Source organism: Littorina saxatilis, linkage group LG13 (assembly GCF_037325665.1).
Source record: "Littorina saxatilis isolate snail1 linkage group LG13, US_GU_Lsax_2.0, whole genome shotgun sequence".
Classification (NCBI taxonomy): Eukaryota; Metazoa; Mollusca; class Gastropoda; order Littorinimorpha; family Littorinidae; genus Littorina; species Littorina saxatilis.
This window is the reverse complement of record NC_090257.1, coordinates 30266050-30279215: the sequence shown is the minus strand read 5'-3', so window position 1 is coordinate 30279215 and position 13166 is coordinate 30266050. Positions and strand designations below refer to the sequence as shown.

Here is a 13166-nt window from a genome sequence, read left to right as displayed (position 1 = left end):
GGGTACACTGTTTTTTTCGGCCCATGGGAAATAACTCTAGGATATTTCGTCAGACTGGCTTCTTCTAGGACAAACGTGGGGCGAACTGTTTTGTAATCTTTTCTTTTTTCACGTAGATTGGGTAACTGAAAACCTTCCGAGCTGGAACAGTACAACACCCCCGCGGATTCCCGGGAAGTGAAGCCGAAAATGGTGAGTCGATTCTCTGTAAATCACTCTGTAGATGCTCTGTCATTTATGTCTCACTATCAAATGAATTTGAAAAGGAGACTGGAGAGGTCAATGCTTTTCTGGCATATTCTGTAACTTCTACGTCTTAGGGTGAATGCGCGTGTGTGTTATACATGTACTGTAACGTTGTATGATGTGTGTGTGTGTGTGTGTGCCTGAAGGTAGAAGTAAAGGGCATGACGATGCATCAGACGTACATTTACAAATACATCATATCTGTTGCACTTGCAGCAGTAATATTCCAAGTTTAAAAAAAGTACATAACATGATGATCATGTATTAAGAATTTCGGTTTATCATACTGAAAAAGTGACATTTATAGAGTAATTAAGCTACAAGATCATGAAGCGGTTGAATACTGGAGTGGAAATGTTGCACCTTATTGAGGTCTAACGAATGACGTCTCACAATGTGCGTGGTCGTCCTTGGCGGTCAAGAAAGCCGCCGCGATCATTGCGCAGACGACACTTCTAGACCGCCAATATCTTTTTTGCGCATCACGTGCTCCACATAAATTAATCGGCCGGAAACGAAGCAATTGGGAAACCTGGATACAACTTGCTTACAAGGCTTTATATTTTCTCTTTATTTTCCACAGGCCACTGGACTCATCTTGGCAGGGCTGGGAATTGCAGCTGTGGGATTCGGAGGTTGGTATCCTTTTTCAATTTTTTATTTATTGAATATAAATTTTCAATGTTTAAACGAAAAATATCCTGACGAAGGCCACGAGGCCAAAATATTGGTGAAAACGTGAAGGCTTGTTTTGGTTATTTTTTCCTTATGTGTTTGTATATAATATATGGGCGCTTTTCAAAATAGTAAGAATTTTCAGACAGATGAATTTTTCAAAATGACTTTAATCAAATCAACTTTCTTGTGAGTTAGAATGATTAAGGAAACATTAAAGTATTCAAAACACAAAATGGGCACTCTTTGTCTAAAACAGTGGAGAAGAAAAAAATAATTAATGAAAATAAACAAGGAAAAAATGTCAGTGGTGTTACCATGTTTTGAATTTTTTTTTATCAAACAAAATAAGGCGATATCATACTGATTTGCATATGGATTGAAGAGCCTAAAGATGATCTCCCAATTGATCATGATTGAACATGTATCGCTGCACTGAAATATCAGGTTTCAGAGCATAAATGTGCCTTTCGCTCTGATTTACTGTTTTTTTTATCATTGTCTTTCACACGGAGCAGATGAAGGAGTGATAAAATTTTTACGATTATTTTTTTGTGTATGCTTTGGACTTAAAGGCATAAACACAAAGCATTGTACTGATTAAAATGTCCAAGGAATTATGGACAAAAATTAAAAAATAGCATGGTAACACCACTGACATAGCGGTAACACCACTGACAGTCGGTAACACCACTGACAATCATCATACAAAAATTGAATTTATTATAAATTGGAAATAAGATACTTGTCACCATGAACATTCATTATGAATTTGAAACCCAAAAGAGACTTCTGATAAAGTGAAATTATCATAACTTTAACTATTCAGAGGTACATTCATTGTAGGCAACAGTGAAACAAATTACTTTTGGTAACACCAATGACATAAACACCATTCATTAAAGAATTTGTAATGAGATTTCAAGAACAACACAATTTATCAGTAATGCTCATGTTAAAACTGAACACTGACATTGTTTTGAACAGGTTTTATGCATAAATGTCACAAACTTATTCCAAAAAGGTAACAAAACTTGACATTAGTAACACCACTGACAGTTGGTAACACCGCTGACAACTGGTAACACTAATGGCATACTGACATCATCGTTATGCCATTTTCACAACTTGAACATAAATGTAGCACATTGCAAATGCACATGGTTAATGCGACAGCTCAAATAATTGTTCCAAACAGATTACAAGCACAAACAGAAAACTTAGGGGGGAAAATGCAAGCAAATACAACATGACAATAAAGAAAAAAGTAACAGGCAGTAATACAAATGAGATATGCTTGCATCCATCTCATTTCATTTCTTTCCTGGGCACAAAAGAAAGTTACAGTAATATGTGCACCTGCACTCTTCAGGCAGCGTTTCTTGACAGAATGCATGGCAGTAATAAAAAAGGCTTGGTAGTAGAAAAATGAACAATGTCTTGCGGTGCATTTGATACCAGAACCTCGTCAAGTTGACAATACCCTTGCAGAAAATCATATGCTTCAAGCCTTCAACTTTCCCACCACCGCTCTCCATATTGCCTCATCAACTGAAAACTGGTCTGCTGCATTGCTAGTACGAACAGGCTGTGGGATGACGGCCAGAATTTTGTCATGGTCATACCAACAGAGATCTTGGTATGTTTTGGGCCAGAAGAAAGTGTTAGTAAATCCCTTGCCCACCGCATTCATACAGTCCACATAGACCTCTTCACCATCAACCTCCACAACCACCCCAGGATACGGCTTTCGCTTTCTGGGTCTGCATCTCTCCTTTGTCGGTAACGACGCTGTTTTTCAGCAGCAGATAGGGCCATGACTGCGGTATATACGCCAGCTCCTAAGACAAAAGTGTACATACTTAGCATGTGTTTGTTATAATGCATGCTACAATTGATATAACATGATATATAACTTGCAATGTATAGCTCCACGCTACATCAAGTACCAGCAACTACTTCTTTAAGCATCCTGCCCAGTCCCTAGCATCCTCTTTCCCATGTATGCATTCCAGTAGTCTTTTCAATTAACGTTGCCCGTCTCTGCTGTGTGAAATACACCAAAAAGACCTTCGAATGTCAGTGGTGTTACCATTCTGTCAGTGGTGTTACCCTACAGCATGGTAACACCACTGACGGTAACACCACTGACAAAATGAAGTTTAAAAAATAATGACTGCTCCCCCAAGCATGCGTGATCCAAAGTTCTTGCACCATGTGGAAGTGGTTTACTAATACCACTAACTGAGCTATCAGTTTCTCCCCTGAGTGTGTTTTATTGCAACTGCACCTAGTAACACCACTGACAATATTTACAAACATACCCTTACCTGCTTCGCTTCCAAAGGCTTGTAAATGGTCCACAGCTCACAGTGCCGGCTTTCTCTGCATTCAAGTTATGGAGGGTAAAGGGAAGGAGCTCTCAGCGAATATAAAGATGGATAGCAAGGGGGGAAACCAATGTTTTCCACCAAACTTGTGTGATGGTAACACCACTGACATGAAACCGTGGGACAATGATTTTTTCATCTTCAGTTTATTTTTTCTGTCATTCTGTTGGCAGAAAGGGGTAAATAGAATTTGAAATGTAAAGTTCATGGATAAATAACCTTAAAAATAATTTTTCTGGACAGCCTGAATTTTTTTTCAAGAATTTTATGGACAGTTCAAGTTTACCATGTTTTACGTGGGACAGCTATTTTTAGCCACCCACTCGATATTGTATGGACAATAGTAATAATCAAAAGCAATATTTGATAAAAAAAGTTAGACCCCACTTCTTGTACAATGGTTGCTCTTTACGATAAAACAATTTGCATCGAGAAATACTGATACGTTTATTGGTAAGATTTTATGAAAGTACAGGGACAAGAAAATTCTTACTTTTTTGAAAACCACCCATATAACAAAATCAAGGAAAAGAAAAGCCAAACAAAGAATATATAATATATATACTCACGGAATAAAATAACTTAACATTGTTTAAAATTTAATATCTCAAAATCGGAAAAAGTTACAGGAGTGATTTTTGTACCAACGTAAAGCTTGTTCAATTGCTCATTATGGGCAAAAAACCGGAATAGTCTGGCTTGTTCCGTTTTTTTGCAATTTGAGCTCAAAGACGCATGGTGTCATTTTGGAGTTTACAAACTTAGCACTGTGTGTTTGACAGCACTGTGCGTGTGGTTGATCGCAGCCGCAATTAAATTACACAGGAGCTGTGAAGGTTAGCCTCAATACGTTTATTAACAAAACAAATTTCATTTCACAGTAGCCGGGTGGAATCGATTACGCAGATGCTGCACCCTAATGAAGCGGTCTTGCTGAGGATTGGTGACACGGGGCCGTCCTTGGCGAGGCAGGTCTCGAACGTTACCGTTGTTTTGCTGGTACCTTCTTCGCCACAAGGCAACTGATTGCCTGGTCACTCCGAATCTCCTAGCAACATCAGTATAAGTCATCCCTCCTCTCAACATCCCTATTGCGACGAGTCTATCGTTCACACACGTTCGTGGCATGGTGAAAGAGAAAGACAGAGTGGACAGTTTTGGGCAAAGAGAAAGAAACATTTTAGTGAGTTGTTTTCACTCACAAACAAACGGACAAACCAAAGGCAGTACTTTCATGCAATATTCGTGGATCAGCAGCAGACCTTTTGCAGGTTTCAAGTACGGGTAGACGTGCCCCGAGAGTCAAAGAGTGCAGGCCTACCTGTTTACAGCACACACAGCGTGCACTGGCTGTCGGCAGCGTCGGCAAGCTTAGGCGTCAGTCTAGTAAACTCCAAAATGACACCATGCGTCTTTGAGGACCAATTGTGAAAAAACTAAGCAACCGAGAACATTCCGGTTTTTTTCCTCTTCTCAGGAATTGATGGTTCTATGATCGTACCACCCCGCTCTCCTGCAACTTTTTCCGATTTTGAGATATTAAATTTTAAAACATGTTAAGTTATTTTATTCCGTGAGTATATATATATATCCAGTTTGGTTTTGTTTTGTAACTGCCCAGGAATTAAGTGAATGTACACAATTTTATTCCAGGATAAGCAATACAGGAAAGAGGGGCTCAAGAAAAGACCTCTTCCACAAAAATGTATGCTTTGATTTTACTGTGCTGACATCGTCAGTGCATGCAGGGTTTTACTTTTAGATGCCATTTTTCATGCAGCTGGTATCACATCATAATTCAGTTCTCGATGTACATCTAGTCATAAGAGACATTGCAAAAAAGCCTTCAGCAAGCACAACATCTGCAAAGCGTAAAAAAGGCAAAAAGATATTCACTTTAAAAAACATTTGTAGATTTTTGACTCACATGCGAAGCAAAAGTGAGTCTATGTACTCACCCGAGTCGTCCGTTGGTCTGTCCCCCCCCCGTCCGTCCGGCCGTCCGGAAAACTTTAACATTGGATATTTCTTGGACACTATTCAGTCTATCAGTACCAAATTTGGCAAGATGGTGTATGATGACAAGGCCCAAAAAAACATACATAGCATCTTGACCTTGCTTCAAGGTCAAGGTCACAGGGGCCATAAATGTTGTCTAAAAACCAGCTATTTTTCACATTTTTCCCATTTTCTCTGAAGTTTTTGAGATTCAATACCTCACCTATATATGATATATAGGGCAAAGTAAGCCCCATCTTTTGATACCAGTTTGGTTTACCTTGCTTCAAGGTCAAGGTCACAGGAGCTCTTCAAAGTTGGATTGTATACATATTTTGAAGTGACCTTGACCCTGAACTATGGAAGATAACTGTTTCAAACTTAAAAATTATGTGGGGCACATGTTATGCTTTCATCATGAGACACATTTGGTCACATATGATCAAGGTCAAGGTCACTTTGACCCTTATGAAATGTGACCAAAATAAGGTAGTGAACCACTAAAAGTGACCATATCTCATGGTAGAAAGAGCCTTCTTCTTCTTCGTCGTTCACTAATGGTAGAAAGAGCCAATAAGCACCATTGTACTTCCTATGTCTTGAATTAACAGCTTTGTGTTGCATGACCTTGGGTGACCTTGACCTTGGGTCAAGGTCACATGTATTTTGGTAGGAAAAATGTGTAAAGCCGTTCTTAGTGTATGATGTCATTGCTAGGTTTAGCTGAAGGTCAAGGTCATGTAAAGGTCAAGGTCAAGCATGTGAGTCGTATGGGCTTTGCCCTTCTTGTTTTGTTTTGAATGCAGTTTTCTTGAAAATGTAGGTGACTGATTTAACAAATGAACATGCTCAATCTCATACTTGGGTAGCATGACTCTCTCTGCCGCTAGCTTTCCACTTGGAAGAAGCGACCCAAATAAAGTATGATAATAAAGTATGCGTATGATATGGGAAACAAATTATCAAAACATGTTCTTTTTCTCAGGTCGCTATGCCGTCCGCTATGGGAAGCTCGCCCAGAACACAATTAAACAGCAGCTAGACTCCTTGCCTGCCAGTGGGGTATGTACATCATGGATGCACACACATAACAAGATACATTTATATCCAAATTAAATTCATATTTTTAATTATTGTGGACTTTGAATGAAGTTGGAAAATGGCAAGCACATTAATTACGCAAGTTCATGTGTGACAGGCTGCTGCATTTGCATACATTTGGGGTGTTATACGACTCAAAGAGATATATTACCTGCTATTCCGACTTGGTCGTGTGACAGACGTTTTCTTCCACACGAGATTACGTTGATTGTCTAACGAAGCCGTCAGGCTGAGTTAGACATCAGCTAATCGAGTGTGGAAGAAAACTCTGTCACACGACCAAGTCGGAATAGCATTTATGTCTCACAGCTTCAACAGAGGAGAGAACAAACACGTTTTGTGTACTCAAGCTTGAAAAACCTAAACACAGCCATTGTGGAGAGATCTACTTTTTGACGGAAGTGACCGAACAGCTGTGAATGACGTCTCGGTCATATGTGAATGACGTCACAGTCATCGTCACAGTCTGTATCTTTTGAAGCATCGCAATCTTCATGACGTCTTTCTGTGTCTGCATCCGCGAAATGTTTGTTCATTCCGGAATCTTTGTCATCTATGTTCAGAACTCTGTCCTTATAGTGTCAGACTAACAGGCCTTCTGAGCGAGCCACTTTCCAAGGGCAGCTAAATTCGCCTATGGAAACAGTACTGTCGTCTGGGATGCCGTTTTCAGTATTCTGAGCGTTGAAGAATTTGTAAAGAGAAGAAACGATAACAGCAGAAGAAATAAAAGTCGTGTGTGTATTTTTTGACTTTTGGAGGGACGATTTTGTGTTTGAATCCGTGCTTGCCATGCTCAGTCCTAAAGCGTGTAACATACAATCTTGCACACGTTTGCTTTAGTAGTGGCAAAGAAGGAAAGCGTGTGACATATAGATGATTTATAGCATCAGCATTTAATTGCCCATGGTTATTCTGTCTTTCTAACAAAAGATAAACATTTTAATAACAGCTTTGTAGGTTGTGTTTTATTACAACACCAACAAAACATTTGTAAAATCAATCTGTTTTTTTCATTTCTTTTTTTTACTGCAGTTGAAACTCATTGACAGCCATATGTTTTCATTTGATAAAAATTAAATGTGTTGTTACTACTATTGTTTTCATCTTTGATAAATCATCACAAACTAGTGGGTGGGGATGGGGGTACAGAGACAGAGACAGGGATCAAACCTGATCTGTTAAATCTTCAAGCTTGACGCTGTTTTCAATTAAAGTTTGTCTTTTTGCAGGTTATGAGCAAATACTACAAGGGAGGATTTGAGCCCAAAATGAATAAGAGAGAAGCTGGTCTCATTATTGGTGTCAGGTGACTCCATTCTTTCTGTACATTTTGTCTTCCTTTCAAGCTTTTGCTCCCAATGTTTCAGGCTTTCAGTAAATATTACAAAGGAGGATTTGACCCCAAGGTCAACAAAAGAGAAGCTGGACTCATTATTGGTGTGAGGTGATGACAGAAAATTTTATTCGGATGGAAATTTGTTGTTTTGTTTTTGTTTTTAACTGTCCAACGATATTCATTTTGGGGTATGGGGTGAGAATGTTTCATGTCATTTTCTGTTTTTAATGAATTATTTATTTGTGAAAGTACGGCAGAGTGGGACATACGTTGATACCAAAAACAAAGAAACAAAGAAACAAAGAAAAACATTTTCTGGAGACAATAGGCAGGTGGAATGCTTGACGTGTATGTACTTATTTCTTGACAAGATTTCATGGTGTGACTGTGATGATAATTTGGTAATAGTAGATTAAAGTCAAAGGTAAAGATAAGGCTTGGGATGGCACGGAAGTGAAGTGTATCCATGTATACAATAATGTCTGGCAACTTTAAATCTTAGCCTGGCTTGTAAATGTCCATTGGGAAAAACACCATCTTATTATGAGATAAATTGCTAATAGAACAGAAGTTGAACCTGACAAACATGAAGTTCTTTCTCAAAGATGAAACTCTACTCGTATAGAAATGATGTAACTGTGGAATACTATGCTTTACATAATATTATCATGTGTACTATAGCTGTTCAGGAGCAGTTCGACAAATTAAAGATTTTTATGTTTGCAGTTTTACAGTCAAAGCTTAGTTTTATGTTGTCTCAACAATTTTAACATTCGTGTTTCATTTTATTTTTCAGTCCATCGGCAAGCAAAGCAAAGATCAAGGAGGCACACAAGCGTATCATGCTTCTGAACCATCCTGACAAAGGTATGAGGCAAGGCGGTGCAAGATGAAAAATTGCTTCTTACTACAGTTGAACCCCCCTCCACACCCTTTTTCAGATTTAAGACTATGATAACTCAGATGTTCATAACGTATGTAAATTTACCTCCATTTTCAGATCCACTTCTCATATTTTGTGATCTTAAAAAGAAGGAGGAGGTCCCTGGGGTGCATTGTATTGAGGGAGAGCCTGGTAAACACTCTTCACACTGACGGGCGCAGTGGCCTAGTGGATAAGACATCGGTCTCCTTATCGGAAGGTCGTGAGTTCAAATCCCGGCCGCAGCCACCTGGTGGGTTAAGGGTGGAGATTTTTTCGATCTCCCAGGTCAACTACTGTGCAGACCTGCTAGTGCCTTATGGACTGGGTGGCCGAGTGGTAACGCACTTGCGCTCGGAAGCGAGAGGTTGCGAGTTCGACCCTGGGTCAGGGCGTTAGCAATTTTCTCCCCCCTTTCCTAACCTAGGTGGTGGGTTCAAGTGCTAGTCTTTCGGATGAGACGAAAAACTGAGGTCCCTTCGTGTACACTACATTGGGGTGTGCACGTTAAAGATCCCACGATTGACAAAAGGGTCTTTCCTGGCAAAATTGTACAGGCATAGATAAAAATGTCCACCAAAATACCCGTGTGACTTGGAATGATAGGCCGTGAAAAGTAGGATATGCGCCGAAATGGCTGCGATCTGCTGGCCGATGTGAATGCGTGATGTATTGTGTAAAAAAAATTCCATCTCACACGGCATAAATAAATCCCTGCGCCTCGAATATGTGCGCGATATAAATTGCATAAAATAAAAAAAAAAATTTTAAAAAAATCACTGCGCTTAGAACTGTACCCACGGAATACGCGCGATATAAGCCTCATATTGATTGATTGATTATCCCCCTTAATGTGTGCACGCAAGCACAAGGTTATAGAAACATGAAAATACCCAACATGCATCCCTCAAAAGCGGCGTATAGCTGCCTAAATGGTGGGATTAGAACGGTCATGCACGTAAAAGCCGTGGGAGTTTCAGCCGTTGAACGAAACAAACAAATAAACTCTTCACACTCATTACTGATTTGGTATCAAGTAATTTTTCATAGAGAAATAAACGATTCCTCAGATATTCCTTCTTTCAGCCAGCTTTGTTAGTGTGTGGTTTTGAGTTATTATACAAATTAAATATGCTGCATTAATGTGTGCTTACAGGTGGCTCCCCCTATCTCGCAGCAAAGATCAACGAGGCCAAAGACTACCTAGACAGTGCACGACCAGGGAGCGGCTGAGATATTCCCCTTTTATTTGTTTTAATCGTGCGTGAATACTAGTGTGTCTTGCATCAGGATATCTTAAAGTGTTAAAGAATGACAGGTTCAGGACAAAGTAATTGTAGTCCAGGAGCATTTTAAACATGTTGAATGTTGATATACATTTACCCCCCGCGGGTTAGGGGGAAGAATTTACCCGATGCTCCCCAGCATGTCGTAAGTATGTAAGAAATGTTAAGTCCTTTGTACTGGAAACTTGCATTCTCCCAGTAAGGTAATAAATATATTGTACTACGTTGCAAGCCCCTGGAGCAATTTTTTTATTAGTGCTTTTGTGAACAAGAAACAATTAACAAGTGGCTCTATCCCATCTCCCCTTTCCCCATCGCGATATAACCTTCGTGGTTGAAAACGACGTTTAACACCAAATGAATAAATGAGAGTTCCTGGGTATGATATCCCCAGACTTTTTTTTCAGTTTTTCGATAAATGTCTTTGATAACGTCATATCCGGCATTTTGTAAAAGTTGAGGCGGCACTGTCACACCCTCATTTTTTAATCAAATTGATTGAAATTTTGGCCAAGCAATCTTCGACGAAGGCCGGACTTTGGTATTGCATTTCAGCTTGGAGGCTTAAAATTTGATTAATGACTTTGGTCATTAAAAACGATCCAAAATTACGTTTATCGTATTCTTCATCATTTTCTGATTCCAAAAACATATAATTATGTTATATTCGGATTAAAAACAAGCTCTGAAAATTAAAAATATAAAAATTATGATTAAAATTAAATTTCCGAAATTGATTTAAAAACAATTTCATCTTATTCCTTGTCCGTTCCTGATTCCAAAAACATATAGATATATGTTTGGATTAAAAACACGCTCAGAAAGTTAAAAAGAATAGAGATATAGAAAAGCGTGCTATCCTCCTCAGCGCAACCGCTACCGCGCTTTTCTGGATTGTTAATTTCACTGCCTTTGCCACGAGCGGTGGACAGATGATGCTACGAGTGTACGGTCTTGCGGAAAAAATGCAATGCGTTCAGTTTCATTCTGTGAGTTCGACTGAGCTTGACTAAATGTTGTATTTTTGCCTTACGTACGCGACTTGTTGACTCACATGCGAAGCAAAAGTGAGTCTATGTACTCACCCGAGTCGTCCGTCCGTCCGGACATCCGTCCGGACGTCCGGAAAACTTTAACGTTGGATATTTCTTGGACACTATTCAGTCTATCAGTACCAAATTTGGCAAGATGGTGTATGATGACAAGGCCCCCAAAAACATACATAGCATCTTGACCTTGCTTCAAGGTCAAGGTCGCAGGGGCCATAAAATGTTGCCTAAAAAACAGCTATTTTTCACATTTTCCCCATTTTCTCTGAAGTTTTTGAGATTCAATACCTCACCTATATATGATATATAGGGCAAAGTAAGCCCCATCTTTTGATACCAGTTTGGTTTACCTTGCTTCAAGGTCAAGGTCACAGGAGCTCTTCAAAGTTGGATTGTATACATATTTTGAAGTGACCTTGACCCTGAACTATGGAAGATAACTGTTTCAAACTTAAAAATTATGTGGGGCACATGTTATGCTTTCATCATGAGACACATTTGGTCACATATGGTCAAGGTCACTTTGACCCTTATGAAATGTGACCAAAATAAGGTAGTGAACCACTAAAAGTGACCATATCTCATGGTAGAAAGAGCCAATAAGCACCATTGTACTTCCTATGTCTTGAATTAACAGCTTTGTGTTGCATGACCTTGGATGACCTTGACCTTGGGTCAAGGTCACATGTATTTTGGTAGGAAAAATGTGTAAAGCATGTGAGTCATATGGGCTTTGCCCTTCTTGTTTTTTCTTGGTTTCGGAATGTTCGCAGTCTCCCTGTTTCGGATTTATACACCTGACAACTCAGTGATGTGACTTTCACTTTGGTTTTGAAATTGAATTATTTGTACACTACACCAGCACACAGCGTGAAAACAAGGTATGTGTTTGCATTGGTGAGGTAACTTTGATATCTGGATGTGAGCATTATACACCTGCATGCTTTTGCTGTATGTAATGTATAGGCATAATACTTTGCATCAGCAGTGAAGATCCATGATGATAACTCTTGAGGTCCCAGCTGTTGGAAAAACTCATTAGAATACCCAAAAAGAACGTAACATCTATTACCAATTTTCTTAATATGCTACCAAACAATTGTTAGAGGCGATAGGAATAGCTAGATGGTGTGGCATGAAGGTCAACTATTGTGAACCAGCATAGCCCTGGAGGCAATTTGTTGTGTAAGCCTTGAGTAGAGAAGCTCTCTGTGTGTGTGTGTGTGTGTGTGTGTGTGTGTGTGTGTGTGTGTGTGTGTGTGTGTGTGTGTTCTATTTGAGTGTAAGCACAGTTTGCTTTGTTTCGTTTAGTGATGTGTATGTTTTTGTGTGTTTGCTGATGTTATGTTTTAGAATGTATAATTTGTAAAGTGCCTCAAAGGACTCGCGATATAGAAAAGACATTTATTATTAGGTTTTGATTTTGTTTCTTGCTACAGTAATGCTATCCTACTAGTCTGATCAGATGCCTTGTGATAATCCGGTCCTAATCGGACATCTTGCAGACAGTGTCTTGTGGTAATACTGGTCTCAGATCTTGCAGAAAAAGTTTTGCGATAACACTGGTCTAATCAGACATCTTGCTGACCAGAACATTCCAATTGAATTAGGAAGACCTGTTCAATCAGAAGCCAACCACAATAGACCTCAAACGTCAGCTTTCGTGGAATTTATTTTGTTTAAATATATTTGCCAGCTAATGTAAAAATGCTTTTTTTTTCACGCAAGAATTAGAGGACTCTCAATGATTTATTGTCAGAGAATGTTAGGTTGCTAGTGGGTGAGTGAGACGAAGGAGTGTGGCAAGGACAGTGGGATATGAATAAACGAGAGACTTCTGGGATAAAAGAATAAAAGCTTGAAATCACCATTTTTGCCTTCTGTGTTTCATGTGCGGGGTGTGTGTGTGTGTTTCTTTCCCTGACTGCCTGTCTATGTCTCTTTTTGTCTGTTCATTTGTCTGTCCACGTCTGCAAAGGAAGTAGTTACATGAGTTGGCCCTGTTGACCCATGCAGTTCTGATGCGTTGTATTTGGGTATACTACACACCAAAATTCAGCTCAATCGACCCCTAAAGACCAGAGATCCAAGTAAAGTACGGACAGCGGGACAAACACACACACACACACACACACACACACACACACACAGAGGGACAGT

At 39.4% G+C, this 13166-nt stretch overlaps 1 protein-coding gene across 3 annotated transcripts; it reads left to right on the top strand.

Moving 5' to 3' along the window:
* Positions 1-34: 34 nt before the first annotated feature.
* LOC138946005 (mitochondrial import inner membrane translocase subunit TIM14-like) lies at positions 35-12876 on the top strand. Of its 3 annotated transcripts, XR_011449154.1 has the most exons (7): positions 36-192; positions 830-881; positions 6295-6371; positions 7643-7719; positions 8546-8616; positions 9828-11649; positions 11687-12876. XR_011449154.1 is itself a non-coding variant. In XM_070317549.1 (6 exons), the coding sequence occupies exons 1-6, from the start codon at positions 190-192 to the stop codon at positions 9902-9904; spliced, it is 357 nt and encodes a 118-aa protein (XP_070173650.1). In that variant the 5' UTR covers positions 35-189; the 3' UTR covers positions 9905-12876. The 3 variants fall into 3 exon arrangements, 2 of the variants coding, with proteins under 2 accessions (XP_070173650.1, XP_070173649.1); XM_070317549.1 differs by lacking the exon at positions 7643-7719 and adding an exon at positions 7781-7857 and having other exon boundaries at positions 35-192; positions 9828-12876; XM_070317548.1 differs by having other exon boundaries at positions 9828-12876.
* Positions 12877-13166: the final 290 nt, after the last annotated feature.